This window comes from Podarcis pityusensis (genome assembly GCF_964106645.2).
Source record: "Podarcis pityusensis genome assembly, chromosome: 11".
NCBI lineage: Eukaryota > Metazoa > Chordata > Lepidosauria > Squamata > Lacertidae > Podarcis > Podarcis pityusensis.
The window spans coordinates 31,866,484-31,891,323 of record NC_138036.1 but is presented as its reverse complement, the minus strand read 5'-3'; the positions used below and the strand labels follow the sequence as shown (position 1 = coordinate 31,891,323).

The 24,840-nt window shown below is 43.1% G+C and overlaps 1 protein-coding gene across 2 annotated transcripts in view; it reads right to left on the bottom strand.

The window, feature by feature from the left end:
* The window catches only part of VCAN (versican), a 129,826-nt gene that overhangs the window by 90,373 nt on the left and 14,613 nt on the right, over nt 1–24,840 (bottom strand). For both annotated transcript variants that reach the window (XM_080972154.1, XM_080972155.1), the window contains exons 2-3: nt 21,754–21,820; nt 6,908–7,273 (exon numbers count right to left, since the gene is read on the bottom strand). In XM_080972154.1, coding sequence (XP_080828280.1) covers nt 6,908–7,273; nt 21,754–21,814 — 427 coding nt within the window. In that variant the 5' untranslated portion in view covers nt 21,815–21,820. The remainder of the gene's footprint in view (nt 1–6,907; nt 7,274–21,753; nt 21,821–24,840) is intronic.

Sequence of the window (24,840 nt, the reverse complement as noted above, 5' to 3'; positions counted from 1 at the left end):
ATAATTCATCAGAATACCGTTGGGTTGCTAACATTTGGCCAAACAGTACTTGGAAGAGGCTTATGGCTTGGCATGGTCTTAATGTTATGAGAAGATGGCAGAGAGCCAGTTACATTAGGTGTTTACCACCCTGGAATTTCCCACATGCCATTTAAACAAATTTACAATCCCTTTCTCCACCCCACCCCACCCCCCACAACACAACTATCTAAGTAACAGCAATAACAATTATAATATTACTATGAATAACATTCTGCTATTATTTGATATTGAAACGTTCATAACAACGCTAATTGACAGAACTGGCATGCAGTGAAAAACCTTGACTCTGTTCCTGAAGGTTAAAGGTTCAAGACTCAGTGGGTTCCATAACAGATGGCCACCCTAGTCTAGACAGCTGTAAAAGAAGAAATTGATCCATTGCTTCAAGTTAAGAAGTGACAATCAGGCATGCTATTGCTTATTTCTCTTCCCTTATGAAAAACAGACCACAGCAACTGGTGTCCAGGTTAATGAACTGGAAAATGGCTCCAGATAGACTTTGGCCACAAATAGGTGAAGCTATTGATCTGGTCAGCTTGCATCTTGATCTTCATTAAAATGTAATTTGCCAGCTAATTTGGATTTGTGATGTGGCACATTCCCAACTTGATGCAACCCAATTTCAGTCTGTTATGCTCCACTGCTGCAGAGATACAAATGAGACAAATGAAGCAACATTTTCCCAGCTTCTTTCTGCCAGTGATTATTACCCAAGGGCAGGTATGCTTCCAAGGGGCTGAGATAGTGTCTTTTAAAATCTAAACAGAAAGACAGCGTAAAGCTTTCTGATATCTGAGCAAGATGGAATTAAAAATTGGGAGCATTCTGTTGGAACAGCCTAAGCATGTTCTCTAGATGATTACAGGAACTTTCAGAACATATGTCCAAATAAGGATCAAGCTTACATGTGAGGTGAAACATCCATGATGGAAACTCAAGAAATCTTTTTAGTTTACCAGTTTACTAGTTTAAAAGCAGCAGCAGCAGGACCCTGATTTGGAAGAAGGGTATTGCTGCGGGGGCAGGATACAAAGAGTCTTTTATGCCAGGTTTCATATCTCCTACCACTTCCTTCCTTTTATTTTATTAGTTTTTATTTCACTTATGTTGCAGGTGAACATGCTGCAGAGTGCAGTGTTGGGCTGGGCTGGGCGATATCTGGTTTTCCACATTGTGATATATCACCAGCTAAACATTGCAGTATACTGATATATCATGATGTCTGAAATAAGGATGGAGCTACGTAGAGGCACTGCCTGGCTTCATGGTTTTTCCCGCATCATGATTTTTGCAGAGTATGCACACACACATCATGATTTGCAATATATTGCCAGGTCAAAAATTATGAAACCAATATCACAATATGGACTTCAAGACGGTTTTGCACGCTATATGGATATATCGCCCGGCCCTAGTGAAGTGCCAGTGTAATTCTATTCACCTCCCATCTTAATTTGCCCAAATCTACTCTATACATTTATGTAAATTTGCGTCATGGGCCTTTACCACAAGTCCTGTTTATTGCTTTGCAATGTCTCTGATAAGCCCATGCCCCATGATGATTCCCTTGACTTACAACAACCCCTGAAGCTGCTGTTACCTACAGAGGGGGGACATTGCGAGCTTAGAGTGCCATCCTAGACTAAGGTTACCAGATTTTTTTCAATGAATCTGGGGACACTTTTCAACTTCAATGGATTTTGTATGGGGACTGATTTGTAAATCCGGGGACTGTCCCCAAGGAAACAGGGATGTCTGGTAACCTAATCCTAGACATATCTGCTCAGAAGTGAGTGTTTCAATCCAGCAACATCCGGAGGGTCACAGGGTCTTCCCCTGTCCCAAAGTTTTCCCTTCCACGGCTGAGGCTCCACACCACCAATTTAAATACACCCAAAATAAACTCTGGTGAGCAATACAGTGATACCTCTGGTTACAAACTTAATTCATTCCGGAGGTCTGTTCTTAACCTGAAACTGTTCTTAACTAGAGGCGTGCTTTCGCTAATGGGGCCTCTTGCTGCCACTGTGCCTCCGGCACACGATTTCCATTCTCATCCTAGGGCAAAGTTCTCAACTCGAGGTAACTCTTCCAGGTTAGCAGAGTTTATAACCTGAAGCGTTTGTAACCTGATGCATTTGTAACTTGAGGTACCACTGTACTCACAAAGCTGATAACGCCTTGAAGCAGAGAGGCAGTGGCAAACAGGGCTGCTCTGTGACTAGATAAAAACACTGGCTTGACCTGCCCCTGTGCCTGATCAACAGAAATCAGCAGAGGAAGCTGATGGCACTGATGCTGTTAAAGTGACAGGGACTGACAAACCACTCAAGTGGCAAATTATGTCCTATAACAGTAAGAAAAGTCAATACTGAATGGTCCAAAAATATGAAAGCATCCAAAGCATTGTTTGGCTAATCATGGGTGCTATTGCTATTCATGGGTACTATTGCTTTCCATTGATATTCTCAAGGCCCTCGCCCAAAGTTGGAGACTCTCAGACTGGAATGTTGTAAAGTGCAAAGGGTCTGCTGCTGTAGCATCATGCTGGTGGTCCGTTCATAATAGAGCAAGGATTTTGTTGTAGTTCTTTGTTAAGTGTAAACTTGGTTTTTCCCCAATATGTAACATCTAGAGGTGGGAAACTGAACACCTTGTGCACTGTTCTCCCACTGTTTTCACACAGCTCTCCCAAAGCAAAATGAAAGGCATTCCTTGTGGGTTGTGTCCGAATGGTCCTGTAGCAAAGAAGTGAGTCAGAATCCCACAGGGAGTTCTCTCATGCATGCCTCACTGATATAAATGGGAAATGAGATTACCCTCTCTCCTCACCAAGACAGACAGAAAGACACACACACACACACAGAGAGAGAGAGAGAGAGAGAGAGAGAGAGAGAGAGAGAGAGAGAATTTTCTCTGTTTAACGTTAATTATTTCAACTTGCTACCGGATCAAATTCAAATGAACAGGCTAATATCCATGAAAACAGCCCTTCCCCTATATTAGTCAGAGAGACACAAAGAAGGCTGATCTACTACTGACATGTTGAGTTAATGAGGTTTTGAAAGAGAAAATAAAAGCTATATATAAAAATGAAAGCTATATATAAAAATGTCATCTGCCACTGCCATATCCTGGGAGTCTAGACCTAGAAAAATCTTTTGAAGTTGTTCTGAAATTCTTGAGTTTTCCAAGGGATGTTTCTTTTGATTATGTGTTCTACTTGACATGAGTGATATATTGAGCACTGCAACTTGTGCCTGGGTAATGCTGGTTTACAAAGACAGCTGGAAACAAAATGGAACAGTCAGCCAAGCTGTCCTTTAAACTGATGACAGGGAAGAAAGACACAGTTTGATCCTCAATATATCTAAAGGGTAACAAGGAACAGAGGCAGTATTTGCTTTATTGTTGTATACTCCCTAGTAGAAATCCTAGAACAAAAGCAGCGGGGTCTGTTTAGGCATAATGGTTTCTGTCCAATAAACTATGGCTGTACACTTTCCCTTTAGTATCTCCCCAATCACTTTGCTCGTGCATCAGACTTAAAAGACCCCAGTGCTTGTTAAACCACGGTTTCCTATTATAATCAAATCAGGAAACAGTGGTTTAATCTCTACTTACTAACTGCCATGAACCCAGGATCAGCTATCCTTAGTCCTAACAAGCAAACAAGGGAGAGGGGTGATGGGGGAAGATGACATGTGGATACAATGCTCAAAGGGAGAGGGAGAGGGAGAGGGGTGATGGGGAAGATAACATGTGGATACAATGCTCAATCTTGGTCAGCAGTTGTTATGTCTGACACAACATACAGTTAATTTACGGAATTCACTGCCACAAGATATGGTATAACTAGTATCTCAAGTGGTTTTAAGAGGGGATTAGACAAATCCATGGAGGATGGGCCTACAAATGGCTAAATGCAATGATAACTATACGGAGCCTCTAGGTTCAGTATGCTGCTAAATAACATAGAATCATAGAACTGTAGAGTTGAAGGGACCCCAAGGGTCATCTAGCCCAACCCCCGCAATATGGAATTTTCTTTATGAATGCTAACTAAGTTAAAGCTATGTAGGCTCAGGGTGGCTTCTTACTTTTAACACACTCCTTTCTGTGGAAAGGCAACATACAAATAAAATTATGATATATTGTTATACCTGACTGATTTGAGGAAGTGGTTATCAATTTTTATTTTGTGGATATTATAGGAATCTTTAGTCCACAGCACTGATGCACTTTTCAATTACAATGCTCACCCCTGAGACCATGCCATCTGTCACTGAGCTAAATACTTCTCCCCATTAAATACTGCCATCATGACTTTCCATAAATGCCATCTATTCAATTTTATTTTCACCCCAGTAACCTTGATTAATTCTGGTTAACTCCAATCGCTCTGTTGAGGGTAGACTATATGCTTCTAGCTCTCCAGGCCAAATAATAAAGATTAGAAATATGATGATATGCTGTGTAGCCTTGGAATGCAAAGGAAACAGACAAGCATATTTTGTTGTATATAAAAAGTCCCATCACTTATCAACCAGTCTGATGAAACGAGGGAGCTTAGTTGATCATTTGTGGTGAGTAATGCTTCCCATATTATTACTATCATGAGGAAGACATATTATCTCATTTCTGCACGCAAACACCACAGGCTTAAGAAAAACAAAGGGGGAAGTTCCCAGCTTGAATCCAACTTTGACCATCTTTTGTGACACAATCCTGATTCTTGCACAAAAAGCAAATGGGAACCTTCCCCTCATTTTCCCTGTAAAGTTTATAGGTTGGACGGATCAAGAATAGTGGCTAGAGATGTTGCAAGATGGGCATGCAAAGAAGAGAGGCGGGGACAGCACCACTGGGCAGGGTTGGAAGTTAAGAGTAGCTATGCAAAGGCACAGAATCAGAACATGGAGCTCCTTGCCTCCTCAAGGAGCTCATTTGTTGTTCCCTTGCTGTGTAGTCAGAGACCTACATAAGAGTGTAGGAAGAACAGACCTGGGAATTTTTGCTAGAAAAAGGACCCTAAACATCCTTCACTATTTTTAGCCTTCAGCATTGCATATAGCTTGGTTTGAGTCATCTGCTTTACTCTACTCAGTTCTTCCTTGCCCCCAGCTATGTATGATGTGGATCACCTTGTGTGCTTCTAAATGTCTGCTTTGTAGCACTATCATCTAGATTACATTATACATGTGATGAGGGCAAAAGAAATGTTCATCTTTGGGGTTTCTGCGTGCTGGATTAAGTACTATAAATCTGGTCACATTCCTATGACAATAAAAATGATGAAATTTTGGTTTTATTTTGCACCATGCAGTCATCTTTAAACTCATTTTTCCTGTATGAATCTGGCACCATAATATAAGGAAGGTGGTGGTAGGTGTCAAAAATGATACTTTAACAATTATCTGTGATTCTTGCATTGCAGGGAATTGAACTAGATGGTCCTTTGGGTCCCTTTCAACGCTACAACTGTATGATGAGCAGTAAGAGACCCCCATTCCCTGATCTCTTGGCATTCCTTCAAATCGTTGCCTGGCAGCTTTAGTCACACTGAAGTTTACATAAGCAATGATGTTAACTACAGTTAATAATAACTAAGTTTCTCTCTTAACCAACAGCCTCAAACTTGAGACTCAGCTATACAGCTGCAAATAAGTTTTAAGTGTGTTTTAAGTACAATATACAATGTGACACTAGATAGTGATGGTGAGCCTTATGGAAAATTCATTTATTTTTAAAAAACACTTTAAAAAAAAGCATTTTCAGAACATTCTTAACATATATGTAGATTCCACCTTGGGCATCACTTCCTGGTAAAAAGGACTAGTGATTTAAATACAGTGATGAAGCAATATTTAACTCTGGTTCAAGCCAGATAAGTGAAGGAGGAGGCTGCCATCCCATGTCCAGTTCCCAATCTCTTAACCACTACGGAGAGATTACAGCATTACGTCTGATAAAAGTGAAAACAAGTGATGGAGCCCAAACTGGGAATATTAAGAAGTATCATAATAGATAAGAAAATAAAAGAAATTAGCTTGAGCATAGTAAGAGCAGGGTCTGCATTCAATGAATACAGAGGTTGCTTTGAATTTAGGGTGGGGAACAATCTCTCTTTCAAAGAAAGGTGAATAAAAGGAAACTCCATATCTGGGAAGAAAGCAGAAAGTACTTCCAGACTGTCACTATTTTTGAGTAGGATTCAATCACATACTGGCATATTCAGTTTGTGCAATTATAACCGGTTAGTAGACCTTCTACAACAAACCTGCTTTCCCCAAAGATCAGAACTTTTCCAATATCGATAGCAACGGGGGGGGGGGGGGACACTGGAAAATGTGGGATAACGCTTGCTTTGATGCAACGTCATCTAACCTCCCCAGAAACAAATCAGAATGAATGGCCATTAAGTAACTGGCATCATCGATATGCAAACCAATCAGGATGGACACTCAAATAAGCAAATGGTCTGGAAGCAGCCAAAAGCAAGGCAGGATCAGCAATTGGAGGCTTTGTGGTCAATTCTGGCCAAATACGAAACAACAGCTGTCTCCCACCATTGCCAGCCCAGAGACAAAAGATGGAGAACAACCAATGCCAGTAGCAATAGGACTTACTGGCAGACTACTTATGACAATAGTAGGAAAGGCCACACCCACCACACTCCATTGTCTCCTCAGACTGACTCTCCCAGGAAACTAGAAACAGCAGGAGTAGAAAGGGAGGCTAAGAAGATAACTGAGATGTAACAGTATATTGCCGGCAAACAGGAAAAGTTCACTCATATATAATGATTTATTTTGTAATTTGAAGCTGATAAAGCAGATGAACAAATACAAAAGTGTACTCTTACCATCCACAGCTAATGAGACAACATTTTGGGTATCTTCAATTCCATAGATGACATCGCAGCGGTAAACCCCAGCATCGCTTGCCTGCAATTTCTCCATAGTCAATGATGCATCACCAATGTCTTCCCAGTTGCTCGGAACAGACACCCTGTCTTTGTAGCCTCGCTCTAGCTTGACGTTCCCATTCTGGGCCACCAAAACAGTGGTTTCTCTTAGATCTTTTCCGCCTTTATCCTGTTCGATCTTTGACCACTTAATCCGGAAAAGTTCATTTGAACTGTGGTAGTTAGGCAAAGTAGGCAAGGTTGAAAAGAAGCAAGGGAGGATGACTTTTCCAGAGAGCGAGCCCTTCACCGGTGGGCTTTTTTCTGCAAAAGAAAATAGCATATAAGAGAGCTGGCAAAAGCTGATCTACACAAAATCAACAGAGACTTAAAATTCAAGCAACGATAGCCCCCTTCTATTACTACAGCTGAAAGTGTGCCGCAATTGGACCATAATTTAAAACTTTGGTTATCACTTATGGTTTATTTGAAGGAAACAAACCATGGCCCCAGGTTTGGGCACAGCCATAGGAAGAGAAGTGGAGGAGCATATTGTTTTAATGGCTTTTAAATTGTATTTTTGTACTTTATTGTCCTATAAATTGCTTCAGGACTCCTTTGAGGCATGTGACATGATATATACATTTAATAAAATTTACATCTGGAAGACTGAAAGTTGCCTATCCCTCTTCTGAGTGAGGCCCTGTATGACAAATAGAGCCTCATAAAACCCAGCCACTGAAAAATAAGATTGTGTTTAAAATATGGAATCTCAGTTATGGGGGGGGGGGGGTCCCCTTTACAGGAAGGAGCATTTCTATGTAAAATAAGCAGCAACCCATATACATTGGTGGCATTGTCACTTGTTATCTTTTCATCATCCCTTTTGTCTTAAGACATTAATTTAAATCCTTGGAGCAGGGCAGTCACTCAAACCCCTTGACACATTAAAAGAATGAGTACACAGCACATAGCCCAAGTTCTGCCAACCAGGAACTGGGTGACTGTGGGAATGGCCCTACATGTACAAGAAGTTCCTTCATGAGGGGGGTTCCTGACCACATGTGTACAGTCCCTTCCCCCAACCATCCTATCCAAAATACAGCAGGAAGAGTGGCCAATGGGTACATTGATGGCGGCGGTGAGAACCAGTCTGCACAGCCCAACAGCTCCCGCACAACTCTTACACCGGGTGAAAGGGTCTGTGAGAATTCCCTCATATTTGCAGCATAAGCGAGCACAGTTAACACCAGTGATATCCAACGGCCCAGCCTAATTTCATTGAGCTCGATACAGGCTGGTAATGCAGCCCCTCCTTCCCACGGAGAATGGCTGGGATTGATACAGACTGAAACAAAGGTCCCTCCCTCACTCTCTTCCAGCAAAGGGCCTTGTCTGTTCTGAAAAATTGGGAGATTAATTCGTACAGGCGGCAAGCATTTTAGGCGCGTCCAAATGGCGCACTATCACCGACACATGGATCCTTTTGGGTCCAGAAAAGGGAAGGATGGGGGCAGAAAAGGGAAGAACAGGGTGGGGCACACTTATGCGCACTCTGCCGATATCATGCAGGGGCTGGGGACAGAACCGCCACGCGAAATGATTGTCACCTGCATGAATTAGTTTCTTCAGGTCCCTTTATTAAAGCTTCATGTGTGTCAGGCTCCCTAGCTTCTCTTTCTAGCAACACAGGGCAATATCAGATGTATGTATATAAATCATACCCAAGAGCCCTGACAATTGCCATTTCAGCACCATTCTTTGTCCCTTGGATCAATGGTCTGTGGCTCAGCACAATTTTTAGACCAGAGGTCTACCTCATGTGCTCACCTACTTCCTGGGCCCAGTAAATATTTTCAGCAGCACTGTCTCCTCCTGTGGCTAATTTCTCCCTTCCGCTGCCATGCCCTGTTGGTTTCTCCAACCTGTGCATAGGAAATGCCTACAGGAACTATGGATCACTAGGAGTTGTAGTTCTTGAGAGGGCATGACACAAAGGATGACATACTTTCCTTTGTGTTTCAAACAACAAATCACCTCTCTCTGACTCCACATTCACTCAGTAATTGAATGCAGACGTCAAGTCAGGTGAAAGAGGAATATTTTGCTACAGATATTATACACAGTGATGGTGGGGACAGAAGGATCATGATGTTGGAGTTAAAACACACAACTCCAAAGACAGTTTCATCATGATTTTTCTCTACGCGTCAGTGGGGGTTCTCTCATTCTCTGGACAGCCTAGGCCAGCAGCTCGCCTTTCAGAATACAGTGGTACCTCGAGTTAAGAACTTAATTCATTCTGGAGGTCTGTTCTTAACCTGAAACTGTTCTTAACATGAGGTACCACTTTAGCTAATGGGGCCTCCCGCTGCTGCCGTGCCACCGCCGCACGATTTCTGTTCTCATCCTGAAGCAAAAGTACTATTTCTGGGTTAGAGGAGTCTGTAACCTGAAGCGTCTTTAACCTGAAGCGTCTGGAACCCGAAGTACCACTGTATTACTTGCTCTACCCTAACACTGTTTCCAGAAAATCTCACAAGATCTGGATATCATGTATGAATACATGGAAATAAGTTTGTATAAACATCTTCAATGCACCATCTACTAGTTAACTTGTTTTCCCCCTCACAGAAATGGGCTTGTAGCCCAGGCCTGGCCTCCCCTGGAGCTCTGGGCCTGGTTAAAGCCAAATGTACCCACCCATCCCCTTGCTTGGGCCCAGCTGATAATGCACAGATTTAAGTTTGTTACAGAATAAACTTGTGGTGCACTCCAGTAATGTTAGACTGCAGCTCCCATCATCTCTGATCACTGGCCATGTTGACTGTGGCTTGTGGGAGTTGTAATCCAAAAGATCTGGAAGTTTGGTTCATGTACCAGGCTCTCATCCTGACCTTTTGCCAGGTCAAGGTTGGTTTTTATTCTAAAAAACATGGTGCTGTTTTCTGGTGTATATAAGCAACTACTCTGGTAAGAACTATTGTATTGTTCTAACTATGCACGCTGCATTGCTGAGGTTTGCTCAATGTTTATTGAGATTCAGCAAAGTAAAATTTTAAAAGAATACATAATCTAGTAATTCTAAGCAAGTGTCGGTTTATTTTTAACATTTATCTAGAGGAAACAGCCACATTCCCATTATTTCCAGAAAAAAACACTCCAGGCAACAAATCATTGCCTTTTAATTATTGCCTTTCCAATCTAGGGGCTTAACATATCACTGAAATAAAACATCCCACGGCATTTTACGGGAGAAGGGCCCAAAGAGGAAGTGAAAGCACGTGGATAGTCCCTGCTTGATTAAAGGACTTTTACAATGGTTTTATACATCTCCAGCTGCAAACACTTTACTGCAAAATGTTTCCATACAACAAAAGAATATCCTTAAGGGTAATGCTGGCTACTGTTCATCTAACCTGCCTGCAGCATGTCTGGAGACGAAACTTTACATTTGCTAACACTGAATGCCAACCCTTAATCCCTCATTAAGTTATTCAATGCGACTTGACAGCCCTGGATACAAAAGCGAACTTCATCCTTCCTTTCTTAAAAGCCCATTCAAAATGAATTAATGTATTAATTCAAAACAATTGAGAAACGTAATATCTGTGAACTAGCGCTGGCCACCAACAGTGCAAAGCAAGAAATGAGCACTTCCGACACCAGCAAGTTATTTAGCTGTTTAGGAAACAGCATTTACTTGCATGTAGTAATAGCCAGGGATGTTTTATAAATGCTCATTTTATGTGTACGCTGAGAAATACAGAGTAGGTTGAGAAGATATTGCATACTAAGATACACAAACGAGAATAAAGAAAACAAAGCACACAGGGCTAAGAGCCACAATGGGAATCACAAGCTGTTGGGAATCCCAACTGAGCAGAGTATTGTTGCATTCATTTTCCATATTAAACTGGTTGGCCTCTGTGAGAACCAGGTGCTGGAGTCAGTGGCATAGCGTGGGCGGTTGCCCCGGGTGCAAATTTGTTAGAGGCACAAAACTCCTCCACCCAGTGCTGCCTCAATACAGTTGCATGTTTCCCTTGCTGGGCTTTGTTGAAAACGGCTTCTCTACACGAACCAGGAAATGATCTCTCCAGACAACGGAACAACTCTTCTTTTCTTATCTCTGCGGCTGCAACCTTCTGGGGGACATGGATGCCATTAGCCGTTCAATGTGCATGTGTACTCCCAGTGCTTTATTTATTTTAGGGGGAAAGGAACTGGTATTCACCATGAAATTGTTACAGTAAGTGCCACACTTTTAATACTGGGGGGGGGGGGGTGCCGGTACTGCATACTCTTGAGTACACCAAAACAAAGCACTGCATGCATCCATCTTCAAATATCTGAAGGGCTGTCACATGGAAGATGGAGCAAACTTATTTTCTCCTGCTCTGGAGGGTAGGACTTGAACCAATGGCTTCAAGTGACAAGAAAGGTAAAGGTAAAGGTAAAGGGACCCCTGACCATTAGGTCCAGTCATGACCGATTCTGGGGTCACGGCGCTCATCTCGCTTTATTGGCGGAGGGAGCCAGTATACAGCTTCCGGGTCATGTGGCTAGCAGGACTAAGCCACTTCTGGCGAACCAGAGCAGCGCACGGAAACGCCGTTTACCTTCCCACCAGAGCGGTACCTATTTATCTACTTGCACTTTGACGTGCTTTCAAACTGCTAGGTTGGCAGGAGCTGGGATCGAGCAACGGGAGCTCGCCCCTTCACGGGGATTCGAACCGCTGGCCTTCTGATCGGCAAGTCCTAGGCTCTGTGGTTTAACCCACAGCGCCACCCGTGTCCCTTTTGACAAGAAAGGAGATTCCCACTAAACATCAGGGAGAACTTGCTGACAGCATGACCTATTTGACAGAGGAACGAACTCCCTAGGGAGGTGTTGGAGTTTCCTTCATTGGAGGTTTTTAAGCAGAGGTTGGGTGGCCATCGGTCATGGACTTTTTAGTTGTAATTCCTGCATTGCAGGGGGTTAGACCAGATGAGCCTCAGGGGTCCCCCTCTCAACTCTACAATTCTACGGCTCTATGAAAACACAACTATAACAAATTCAATAACTATCAGTTGCTCTTTCATGATACACAGAATCAGTTATGTGAAGCAACAAGCTCATAGTACCCAACAGTAGAGCCATCCACAATGCATGATGAACAAGCCTTCTGTTCAATACAGAACAAAAAATGACAATGTAGCCATATATATATTCAACTATTCCATAATAGGCAGCCCAAGGTAGCTTTCCCTGAGAGTTCTTTCTCATCTAGCTTTCAGATTAATCAGCTCAAACCTGTAACTGGGAAGAATTGGGGAAGGAGGGATAATGGAGTTGTGATTTTTTTTGCTCCTGTAGCAGTCCATTCTCCCGATTCAGGAATGATTTATTGCCCTTTCTGCTGAAGTATCCATTTTAATTGGCCGAGCCTTCTAGAGATAGGATGTTTCAAAGCAAAATAAATTTGCCTAAACCATATGTTCAGCTTGGCACTGCCACCTCTCCTGAGAAATGGGGTGCCGGAAATAATGATGCATGTTTATATTTTGTGCAAATATTTGTTAAGGTCACTTATACACATTTAAAGTAAGTCTAGAGATGAATAAGAAAACCTTAACCAAATACTGTAGCATGAAATTGGCCAAATTAGTTTTCACCAGCACATCAGAAATCCTGCTTAACCTTTCAGAGGAAGAAAGAGAGGAATGGAAATACTAAGCGATAGTTCACATGTCCAAAAATGGGTAAAGGCTTTGCAGGACATGTGCTCACTCTCACAAAACACAGCAGTGTCAAAAGATGTGTAAAAATGCAGTGTACACTAGGATGGTCATTTATGCATCGCCACCAAATGAGGACACAGATTTGCATAATATTTTTGTGTACATATTTATATGTCCTGCACAGATGCAAATTTAGAGATAATTACCATAATTTAAATAGAAATATAATACATCTCACCATAATGAGGAAGACTGACCAGGTGACCTCCATGCCTACTCATTCTGCTAATCAGATGCTAACGGCTGATGGGCAACTCCAAAGTGCCTGCTCTTTCTTTTGAATGTTTTTAAATCTTTAAACCCGACAGACTGGGCAATGCTTCAAACTGGGGGTTGCCTCTGGCCAGCCCGGTGTACAGTGGTACCTCAGGTTAAGAACTTAATTCATTCCGGAGGTCCGTTCTTAACCTGAAACTGTTCTTAACCTGAAGCACCACTTTAGGTAATGGGGCCTCCTGCTGCTGCCGCACCGCCGGAGCCAGATTTCTGTTCTCATCCTGAAGCAAAGTTCTTAACCCAAGGTACTTGTCAGGGGTTCAGGGACAGAGGCACAGGGTAGGCAGGAGATGGAGAGCGATGGGGATGAATCCCAGGACAGCGAGGAAGAGGATGACAATGACTCAAGAGATTCCATGAGTCTTTCCAGCGAATCAGAGGATTCCCAGAAGGGGGCGCCGGTGGTCAAGGCCAGGGGAGCCCCAGGGGGGACGTGTCAGGAGCAGGGGGCCAGCGGGGGATCCCAAAGTGGCAGCTGGGCGTCAGGACCAGCCTCCCCGCCAGAGTGCAGCGAAGGGGGTGGAGGTTTCAGTGTATCAGGGGAAGCGGCTCCGGCAGCAGAGAAAGGAGGGAGGTCGGAGCAAGCCACCCTCCCGGAAGGGGAGGGGAGTAGTGAAGGGAGTAGTGTAGCTGTTAAAAGGAAGGTTAGAGGTTGGGCGCGCGCGCCAAGTTCAAATGTAGAGGCGCGCGGAAGTACAGGGAGCCCGGAGGAGGGGCCAGGTCCCAAAGCCCGCAGGAGGGGGCAAGAGCAGTCTGATTCCGCGTCGGAGGAATCCAGGAGGGGCGAAACCCCAGCGGGCAGAAAGATCCTGCGGAAAAGGAAAGAGAGAAAGAGGTGGAGCAGCGCAAGCCTCTTAAACTGGTGCAGGGGAAGGACGGATTCAGAGGGGACTTCAGCGGTCTAAGCCTAGCAGACGTAGGGCTGCGCGCCTCGGATGTGAAGCAAACAATGAACTGCAATAAACACTTTTGTATATAAGAAGAGATAGGCGTTGGTCTTTTGTGAGCTGAGACTTGAGGCAGCCCTGACAGTACTATTTCTGGGTTAGCGGAGTCTGTAACCTGAAGCGTCTGTAACCTGAAGCATCTATAACCTGAGGTACCACTGTATAGATATTTTCACTGCATCTTGCCAGGCAATGAAAGTCTATCTGAGCAAGATCAGGGCAACATCAAAAAGCTTTCTAGTGGGGGGAAGCTTTCCCTAGCAGGGCGAGCAGAATCAAGGAGAGGCGACCAAAGTCTGCAGAGTCAAAAATCTAAATCACAACGCATGAGGAAGTGAGGAACTCGGGCTGCTGTTTCTGCAGAGGCTGAGACATAACAGCTACTTTCTGAAAGCTAGATAAGTGCAAGCAGGCCACAGCTTCACAGTTCTGCAGCATTTATCATCATGCTGGAAGCACTACTGAGCCAAGTGGGAGAACATTTTTTTTTAAAAAAAAATGTGCTAAGGCTCAGGAAGAAAGACCCACCAGACAGCTGCTGGGAGGTAAGCTTGGAAAGCTGGCCAACAACTGCCGATACCCCAGCTCAGAGCATGCCTGCAAGGAAACCTAAGAGAATTGTTCTGTCAGGTAGTAAATCAATGGTTTTATGCTGCTGAAAATCACTGCCCTGGAGACAGAGGCTGGGAACCTCCAAAAACTTGTCCCCGTAAAAGTGTCTTAGGAGAACAGTTCTTTGCAAGTAGACCTAATTCACTGGTGTCTGGGCCACTTGAAGACATTGAGGAGCAGCTCCTCTAAGAGGAAAAGTTACAATGTTATGGGCTACTTAGATTAGAGGTAAGGACAGGAGGACATGACAGAGGTGTATAAAACAAACCTCTCTCAGAATAGTGAAATGTAGGGTTATTCAAATAAGATGATTGACATAAGGAGCCGGGGCGGCTTCTGTCAATCAGTGATGTATCAGAAAAATTGGGGCTATTGGCAGGTGTGAGGATGTGAATAGAAGAAACAAGGAAGGAGCTGATTGGCAGGGTGGTGGTAGCAGCAACACACTCTTCCCCCGCCCTGCACCCCAGATGTTCCTCCTGAGCCCTCCAAAATGGCTAGGCTCAGGCTGCATAAGTATTATATCATAAATAAATGCAGCAACAACAAAAAAGGAAGAGAGCAAAGCAGAAACTCCTAGAGGAGAGCAGAAACTCATAAGACACAGTGTACCTTATAGCAAAAAATCACTTCTTTGAGATATGGGCCCATATCTTCAGCCTTCTAGGAAGAGCAGGCAGCTAGACACAACACATAGTAGTGTGGATTATGTTTGTTCTGCCTACTGATACAAAATAAAATCATCAGAGATACTACTGACATTGAGGTGGGGGGCATTCCATTTGCAGATTAGGGACTAGGGTATTTTATAGACTGCCTCTCCTGGTACAGACCAAGCAAATCATTATGCCAAGAGGACCCTGCTTGTTGTTCCACCACTAGTAGAATGTCAGTAAGTGACAATAAGGAAGCAAGTCTTCTTGGCAATAACACCTACCTTCTGGAATTCATAGAGTTGGAAGGGACCACAAGGGTCATCTAGTCCAACGCCCTGAAATTCAGGAATCTTTTGCCCAAACCAACAACTCCAGGATTAAGTCTTATGCTCTACTAACTGAGCTATTAAACTCATATATGCTTACACAAGCTATCCTGGACTGTTACTTTTTATTTTTGGTTAAGTACTCTTACTCAGTTTTATTTGCTCATACACCGTTGTGTTTTGTTTTTGTTTAGTTTCTGGAAAATTTTATTGAATGTTGTTTCTGAATGTATATATTTTTAAATGTAAACCAATTACAGCAGTCTCCGAAAATCAGAAGGGCTGTCAGCCAGAGATAGAGCAGACTTGAGCCCCATCGGCGACATACGTTTAAAGCACTTTAAACAGTCATGGCTTCACACACACACACACACACACACACACCCAAAAATCCTGGGAACTGTAGTTTGTTGAGGTGCTAGAGTTTTTAGGAGATCCCTACTCATCCCATAGAAGTGCAATGCTTAGAGTTTCTTGATTAAAAGAAAAGGGTTGATCATTAAACCACTTTGTGAATTGTAGCTCTGTGAGAGGAAAAGGGGGCTCCGAACAGCACTCTTACCAAACTAACACTGTTGTCATACCCTCCGACATTTCTCTGATGAAAATAGGGACGTCCCATTCTATAATAATTTTACTATTTATACCCCACACATCTTACTGGGTTGCCTCAGCCGTTCTTGGCAGCTTCCAACATATACAAAAACATAATAAAACATTAAACAAGCTTCCCTGTACAGGATTGCCTTCAGACAGCTCGGGGATTTGATAACTCCATACCCTCCAGATGAAAATAAGGACATCCTAAGGAAAAGTGAAACATTCTGGGATCAAATCAGAAGCCAGGATGGCCTCTCTCAATCAGGGACGTCCCAGGAAAATAGGGACACTTGGAGGGTCTGTGTTGTATAGCCTGGTAAATATAAGGTTCTACACCAACCCCCTCCGTCTTTATCTATGAATTCCATCCCATCACTGAGGGAGCCTAAGGATCCCACTCTTTAGTTAATGTGCACAAAACATATTGCAAAACAATCACCTCTTGAACATGTGGTAATAGTCTTCCACCCAGAGAGCTAATGCATTCAGTTGCTAGGCAGTTATAAGAGCTGTTGAGCTGTTTAATTAATTTAAAGGGAGGTAGTTATAGGCAGGGATCCCAGAGAAGCTATAAATTCTGTATTCCACCTCCTGGAGCTCACAGTCACATTTTTTTCCTCGTTACAGATAGGTAGCCGTGTTGGTCTGCCATAGTCAAAATAAAAAAAATCCTTCCAGTAGCACCTTTAAGACCAACTAAGTTAGTTCTTGGTATGAGCTTTCGTGTGCAAGCACACTTCTTCAGATACACACTGTATCTGAAGAAGTGTGCTTGCACACGAAAGCTCATACCAAGAACTAACTTAGTTGGTCTTAAAGGTGCTACTGGAAGGATTTTTTTTATTTTTTTCCTCTACACTGAATAAAATCTCTTCTCCTTTTTGACCTCAATCAGAATTGCAGCCTTCCCTTATTCAAAGGACTCAGACCTCTATACTGTTAAACCTCATCTTGTTGTCCATTGCAAAAAAATGGTCTTTGCTCCTGGAGCTTCCCTCATAACATTTTTTAAAGATGCTCAGCGCTTGAGAGGCAACAAAGACTTTTTCTATGACCATAATACCAACACCCTCCATCTCTGCAGAACTTGGTCTCTGAAGCATGTATCTTAGTGTTAAGGTTTTAATATTATTATAAGTTATTAGAGAAAAACCTTCCACAAATTAATTATCCCAGGATATTGCAATGCCAGCTTGCAACCCAAAGATCCGCCCATATCTCTTGAACAGCCCTATAACTTCCAAAAGGGATATTCTTCCTGTACATGGAATGCACTATACTTGTATGTAGATTGTCATGTTTGAGAACTATTCATCAGTGCTTTGTGGTCCAAATACACTCTAAGCACTATCATAAAATTCAGATAAGTGTAAGCTCTGAAGGCTATCTATGTTTCAATGAGCACATTAGCCCAGCAGACTATATTCAGGCCACTTTATATCAGAATTCACAAATTCCCCAAGCATTCCTAATAAACCATTGAGAGGTATATCTTGGGTGAGTTTGCATAGTAGTATTTAAAGTCATTTAAACTAGTCTTCATTGTCTCATATTTTGATAAAAAATTCCATAAATCAGTTGCACTTTGGGTGAAGAAATACAGCTTCCTTGTGCGAAGTAGTAAATGAAGCAGGAAGTCGCTGAAAGCATCATACAATACATATGCATGCAATCATCGACCGTGATGATTTACATACGGACGACCAGGACAACATTTGGAAAGGGCAACAGAAAGTCCAACAAACTTGTAGTTTCAGACCACATACAGTTTTTCCACAGAAGAGGCTATTCTATTCTACAGTATCTACAACAAATGTTTTTGAAACGCACAGCTTCCTTCAATTTTTGCAATTCAGTTTTGAATATATAGCAAAGAGCAGCCCTTTAACTACTGTGTGAACCTCTTCTTCCCCTGTCCACCACACACACATCCCTTAGGCACACATAATGGGGTCACAGCTATTACCAACATGGAAGTGCCTTCTGTGCAGGACTTTCATCAGATGTAAATCAGCCCTTAGGCTCACCCCGTCAATGTATATAGATTGCTAGAGCAGATCGGCCGAAATATCCAGGTCTACCAGCAGAAACGTGCAAGAGGCTTTGACAATGAACGTAATAAATTGAATTCTAACAAAAACCTTTCTGTTCTGCCAGATGGCTTGTGGTCTGAGTTCGTACAGTAAAGAGAGGGAGGATGTAAACCAGGCATGGTGAAGGATCAGTTACTGTTCAGGCTCCGGCTGTAAATCATGTGAAACTAGGCAAATGTACATCCCATCTGCAGCAATAATATTTAAGAGGGCACACGCATCTGAATGTAGTAGCGTGAAACACCCACAAACACATCAATACATGCTTCTTGTTAATACTCACTGGCCCTTTCGAAACAAATACCACAGAGCTAGAGGCAATAGCCATTCCACCCCTGAGGCATCATCTACTAATCTCTTGACCAGGGCTGGTCCAAGACATTCTGACACCTGAGGCAAACCACAAAATGGCACCACTACGCCAGGGGAAAGGGGGCAGGTGAAGATTTACAAAAGGAACAAGTTGGGAATGAGTACAGTGGTACCTCGGGTTACATACACTTCAGGTTACATACGCTTCAGGTTACAGACTCCGCTAACCCAGAAATAGTGCTTCAGGTTAAGAACTTTGCTTCTGGATGAGAACAGAAATCGTGCTCTGGTGGCGCGGCAGCAGCAGGAGGCCCCATTAGCTAAAGTGGTGCTTCAGGTTAAGAACAGTTTCAGGTTAAGTACGGACCTCCGGAACGAATTAAGTACTTAATCCAAGATACCACTGTATATGGAATCTGCAACAAAGGGAAGTCAAGGTTGCATTCAGCGACTTGCTGCCACGTGTACTACTTCACTCAAATCAACCTTACCTGGTGGTGGGAATCAAAGCAGAGGAAAGGGTTGGGGGGGGGGGACTGTGGAAGGTGGAGTAGGGTAGAAAATGAAGGGGAGCAGAAAAGGGGGCAACAGAAAAGGGGGGAAAACAGCATTCCTTTTCAATTAGGTGAGGTGTAAGAGGCATACGTTAGCTGCTGCCTTAGATGAAATGGAGAAATCATGAAGTGTTGAGGCAGCTTCTAGGCACAGTATTGATATGTTGTGGTTTATGACCCTTCCAACTCCACAATTCTGTGATTATATGAGGATGCCATGAGAGGAAAAGGGAGAGGTGTAGGAGGAGGCTATATCTGGATAATCTTTCCTCCCCCATATGAAAGTTTTGGGGCAAAACCCAGCAATTTTGAGCCTCTGAAATGAGGCTCTCAAACAGATAATGTGGCACCGCTGCCTCGCTTGCCAGTTGCTCCCAAAAAGAAATTAAAGCAGCCATCACAAATGCTTAACTATGGCTGAATGCAAATGAGCAGTGTGCTAGTACACGCTGCTCAAAAGTCCCTGTGTTTGCTCTTCCACCACTCCTGGACGTGCTGCACTGGGAGCAACAAACCACAATGTTTGGCATCCAAGCCCGGGCTCGTGCTTAGCTTCCCCCAAATGAACCACAAGCAGCAGGCCAAGAACAAACCCTGGCTACCACTTGTGCTTTGTTTGGAGAGAAACAAACCATTAGTCTGGGTTTGAATGACACGGCAAGCCAAGGCTTGTGGTTTGTTGCTCCCAGCATGGGCTGCGAGCAAAGTGAAGAGGGGACTTTTGAGCAGTATGTCCCAGGACATGGCCCATTCACATGAAACCCTGATTAAAGGTGCAATTGCTTAATTGTTTATCATGGTGTGAAAACCAGGCCAGTGATGAAAACCACTGATAAAATTACAACAGCAGTGGTCCTACAAAGAGCCTTATTATTTTCAATATAAATGTATTTTTGTTGTCGTAATTGAAATGGTAGATGGTATTTGCCCATTCCCGGGGAAATGTGGCAGGGAGGCTTTAAGAAAAACTGGGATTTAATATGGAAAAATATGAAAGTGTAAGGCAGGTCAATTAATTTTGATTTTATACATTCTTCTTTCCTGTTAGGGGATTACACCCAGTTGCAAATATTTAAATTATGCCTCCATTCACGTCACACATACATTTAGCTTGCTATTAAAGGTACCACCTTAGCAACAAACAGAGCAAATCATGATGGAAATCTCCACCTCAGTGGAACATATAGCCCATAAAAGTCTGCCACTGGTTTAATCCACAAACCAGTTGAACCAACTGAAGCAACGTAAGGTACAGCATTCTTTACACAGAAAACACTTCTGTGTGGGAATCACCATGCAATCTCTGTGTAGATGGTCACATGTGAACAATCATGTAGCAATGCACATGTGTGAGATCACAAGTTGTACTTCTTTCCATACAGCAATATTGTAACATCTGAAGTCACCATAACCCAGTTTGAGATTAGGCTGGAATCCTACGCTTATTTACCAGGTATTGTCCTGTTGGAACCCAGTGGGAAACGCTTTGTACTGTAAATCTAAGTGTTCTGGTTTAGCTACAATCAGCTATTAATGCAGTATTCGATTTGCCAACGGACCAGAAGATAACAGGCCTGGTTGATGTGTGTGATGTGCAAAAATTGGCATATAATAAGGATAACCATTGTCTCACTTCACAATGGCTGCACAGCAAGCTGCTCTTATAGGCACAGCAGCAGTGGGTAGCTAAATAATTGACAAGCAACTAGCGTAAGCTAGCACCCCCTCTATAGGCCAGGCATAGGCAAACTCGGCCCTCCAGATGTTTTGGGACTACAACTCCCATCATCCCTAGCTAACAGGACCAGTGGCCATTCTGGATGGAGCTGGTGGAGGTTAGAGTCCAACAACATTCTGAGGGCACCATGTTGTCTGCTGCTGGTCTACAGTGACTGACAACGACTTCACAAGGTTTCAGAAAATAGTCCCTCCTAGCCCTACTTGGAGGAATTTAGGAACATCTACATGCAAAGCATGTACTCTACCACTGAAGAACAACATAGGAACATAGGAAACAGACCCATTGGTCCTTCTAGCTTGGTACTGACTGGCACTGGGTCTCCAAGGTTTGCTGCAGGATTGTCTCCCAGTCCTACCTTGAGAAGCTAGGGATTAACTTGGGACTTTATTCAGCTCCCATTCAGAATATTAACTAGCAGTTACATGAGGAACAGAGTGCTCTCTCGCTGGCTGATTCCCCCTGGGAATATAATCTGAGAAGAACACTGTCATCTCTGTTCCCAACAGGAACTCTTGAACCTTTGCTAGCTCTTGCATGGTGCTGAGATGCTTCTTTCCCCCAACATCGTAGGTTGATAACAGCACAAGCTTTTACTCCTTAGTTCTTTTCATTGTCAAGCAGCTGTTAAAGGCGCATAGGAACCCTGTCCAAAAAGGGGCGGGGAAGAAGTGGCAACCCTAAATAAATAAATATACAGAGATTTTCCTTCATTTCTGTGTAACTAAGAGCCATCAGGGCAAAGGAACCGCGCACACAAATACACATTAAAGTTATGGAGGTCAGACTAATTGCTTCAGAATAATTGCCATATTCCCACTGCCAAAAAACATCAGGACAACTTCTTCAGTTCTCACAGAAGCCAACTTCAGCAAATATTCCTGGTCCACAATGTCCTTACCTTTGTGAAGTGCACCTGTTATGGCTAAGGTCCAACACATCCATAAGAGATTTTTTAACATCTTGACCTACAAAAAATGAAAACACAAAATAAATTAAATGTACTCTGCTGTGGTCTTATAAAAGCTTCTAAGTAAATACTTGATCTGGTAATTATATATAGTTATCAAATTATAGGCTATTTCGTTGTCTTTATTCTAGTTCTTTAGACAAGTGGTTCTATCCAGTGGTGCCTTTCCATCCTAGTCACAAAGACTGCAAGTGACAAGCGCCATTAACATAGGCGTTTCCCCATAACCACATACGAGAAATCTCTCTTCTCTCATTATGCCTGCTATGGCTGATGTGTGTATAATCTAAACACAAAAGCTGAATGGTGCTTCAATATATATGGAATAAGTGACAGTTTCATTTATTAATCAATTAAGTCATATTATTGAGACTGAGTAATTGCAATTAATTAATATCCTTTAATTGGGGGACAGCCCTCTGCCATTTTTTGCTTCAGGTGCTGTAAGTCACCATGTGTCAAGAGTGGTGAAACCCAGACTAGCTCTCTCTTTCATGCTATACATTTAAACCACTTATATAGCACACGGCTTCCCCCAGAGAATCCTGGGAGCTGTAGGTTATGATTCACAGAGCTACACTTCTCAGTGCTCTTAACAAACTACAGTTCCCAGAATTCTCTGGGGGAAGGTGTGTGCTTTCAATGTATGGTGTGTCCGATACCTTCATACTTCTGTGTCTACCTTCTGACACCCTCCAATAAAGGCGAAGGTTCTCCCTTCAAATAGTACTTAGCAGTGGAAACTCATACTCCACCAATAAAGCACCTTATAAACTGTGGCTAAATATAGTTTTGTGCTTGGTCCACTACTTAGGATTCCCTGCCACTTGCCCTTCTTCTGGGCCTTGCCTAAACACTTTCTTTTTCCATCTCACCACTTCCTTTTTCCCCTTACTCCACAAAAAGAGCATACTTTATTTTGAAATTTCTATACTACAGAGAAAATGAGAGAAGCCGGATACCTAAAAACCCAACAACAACAACAGCAGCAGCAGCAGCAGCCAGACCATAGTCACATTCTGAAACCAGCTTTGTTGGTTTATGTACATCAGAGATGGAGAAGCTGTAGCCTATGAGATGCTGCTGAACTACAACTCCCATCATCCTGGACCACTTGCCATGCTGCCTGGGGCTGACAAGACTTTATACGGTAAGTCCAACCAAATCTGGAGGAGTACAGGTTCCTCCCCTTCAGCCCAATCTAGATGGACAGATCAGGAGAGGCAGAGAAAAGGACAGGGAAAGCATGATAAGGAATATAATGAGAAAGGAATTAGTTAAGACGATCAGTTTCTTTCTCTCTCTTTTTCTTGGAGTTTAGCAACAACAATGAAGCAGAGGAAGAGCATGATGGTGTTTCCAGAAAACATTTCCTTCACATTCACTGCTGAGCTTAGATTTCCAGTATAACATGATCGGAACTGCAGGAAAGAAATCACCCACATTCATCACTGTCATGTAGTATTAGCAATGCAGTGGTAGTTAGTTTGAGTTAAGGGAGGCCTGCAAACCCAAGGGATTCCTAAAACAAAGGACCTGGTGGTACACAACTAAATTTCTCCTAATTAATAATTTTTCTGACACTGGAATTTCGATAGTTGAGCCAATTAGCTGCCCTTCCTGCTATCTTCACTCTCCTGCGAGTCAATCCAAATGCAATTCCTCCCTGCTGGAACAAGTCTTGATGTGTGTCTCCCTAAATTCTGTATGGCTTTGCCAAAACATGACACTCTGATCACTCTTTTAAGTTCTGGGGTGCTATAACTATATGGGGGAATGGGCTATTCTTTTTTTCTTTTCTTTTCTTTGCCTTTGCTACGGTAATCCACAAGGGCAAGTTTCGTGTTGGAGAGAAGTAGCTATGTATACTGCAGTTTTTAATGGGTATGGACAGAGAATGGAAAACCAGGAGTTAGGTCTTGGGAGGCATAAATCTCTGGTCCATAGTAACTGGAGCCCAATTGCTAATCTCAGAACAAAAATGCATATAACTCAGAGTACTAAGTTGCTGCTGAAGATGTACCAAGTTCATGTTTCTTTCCAAATTTCCTTTACCTCTTCTCTGTCCCCACTTCACACCATTGGTTGTCTCTGGCAGGGATGAAGAGGACAAAGACTTTTTTTGTTCTAATGCTGTAAGAATACCTTACCACCAGAGCTAACACCAAGACAACAAATAAAATTGACTGCAAGACACAGCATGGCATGCAGTGTTGCATGCCAGAGTTATTTACATCAACACCAGCCCACCAGCCCCATTTTGATCCTTGACCCATGCACAGACATTCCCCCAAACAGGGGTGTCTAACAACAGATCCTCCCTCTGGTGGAGCAGTACCAGTACCATACCCTCCAACATTCCTCAGATGAAAATAGGGACATTTCTCACTCCCCAACCCCAATATTTCATCCCCACACCCTGCAGAACAGTTCCTATCAGAAGAAGGGTGATTGCTAGCACCACCAAACCAATGGGACACAGCACACAGGCCCACCACCTCCATTATTTGATAGATTTACAAGAAGAAAAAGACACACCAATAAATAAATTTTAGAAAGGGGCAAGACTGAGCACAGATAAACAAAGCATTTTTTAAAAAGCATCAGAAATCCTTGTGCTCTGCTCAGCTCTGCTCCCCCTTTCTTCCCACCCAGCGCAGCCTCTCCTCCTCTTTGCCCACCTCCAGCAGCTGCTACAAAGTGCCCAAGGGAGGAGGCTGGCAGCGGCAGCCATGGAGAGGCCATGGATGCTCCTTCGTAGCCACTGCAAGCACTGCTTGGGACAAGCTCCATCTCCTCCTCCTCCTTGAGCTCAGTGGCAGCAGCACCAGCAGGGAAAATAGGGACATTCTGGGATCAAATCAGAAGCCAGGATGTCTTTTGCAATTCCAAGACAATCCCACAGAGATCAGAACACTTGGAAGGTATGCAGTACAAGGAGTTAATGTTGAAACTGTGGAACTGTGAAACACCCCTCTATAGCAGCTGGCAGAAATGATCTTCTTCATATGGAAACCA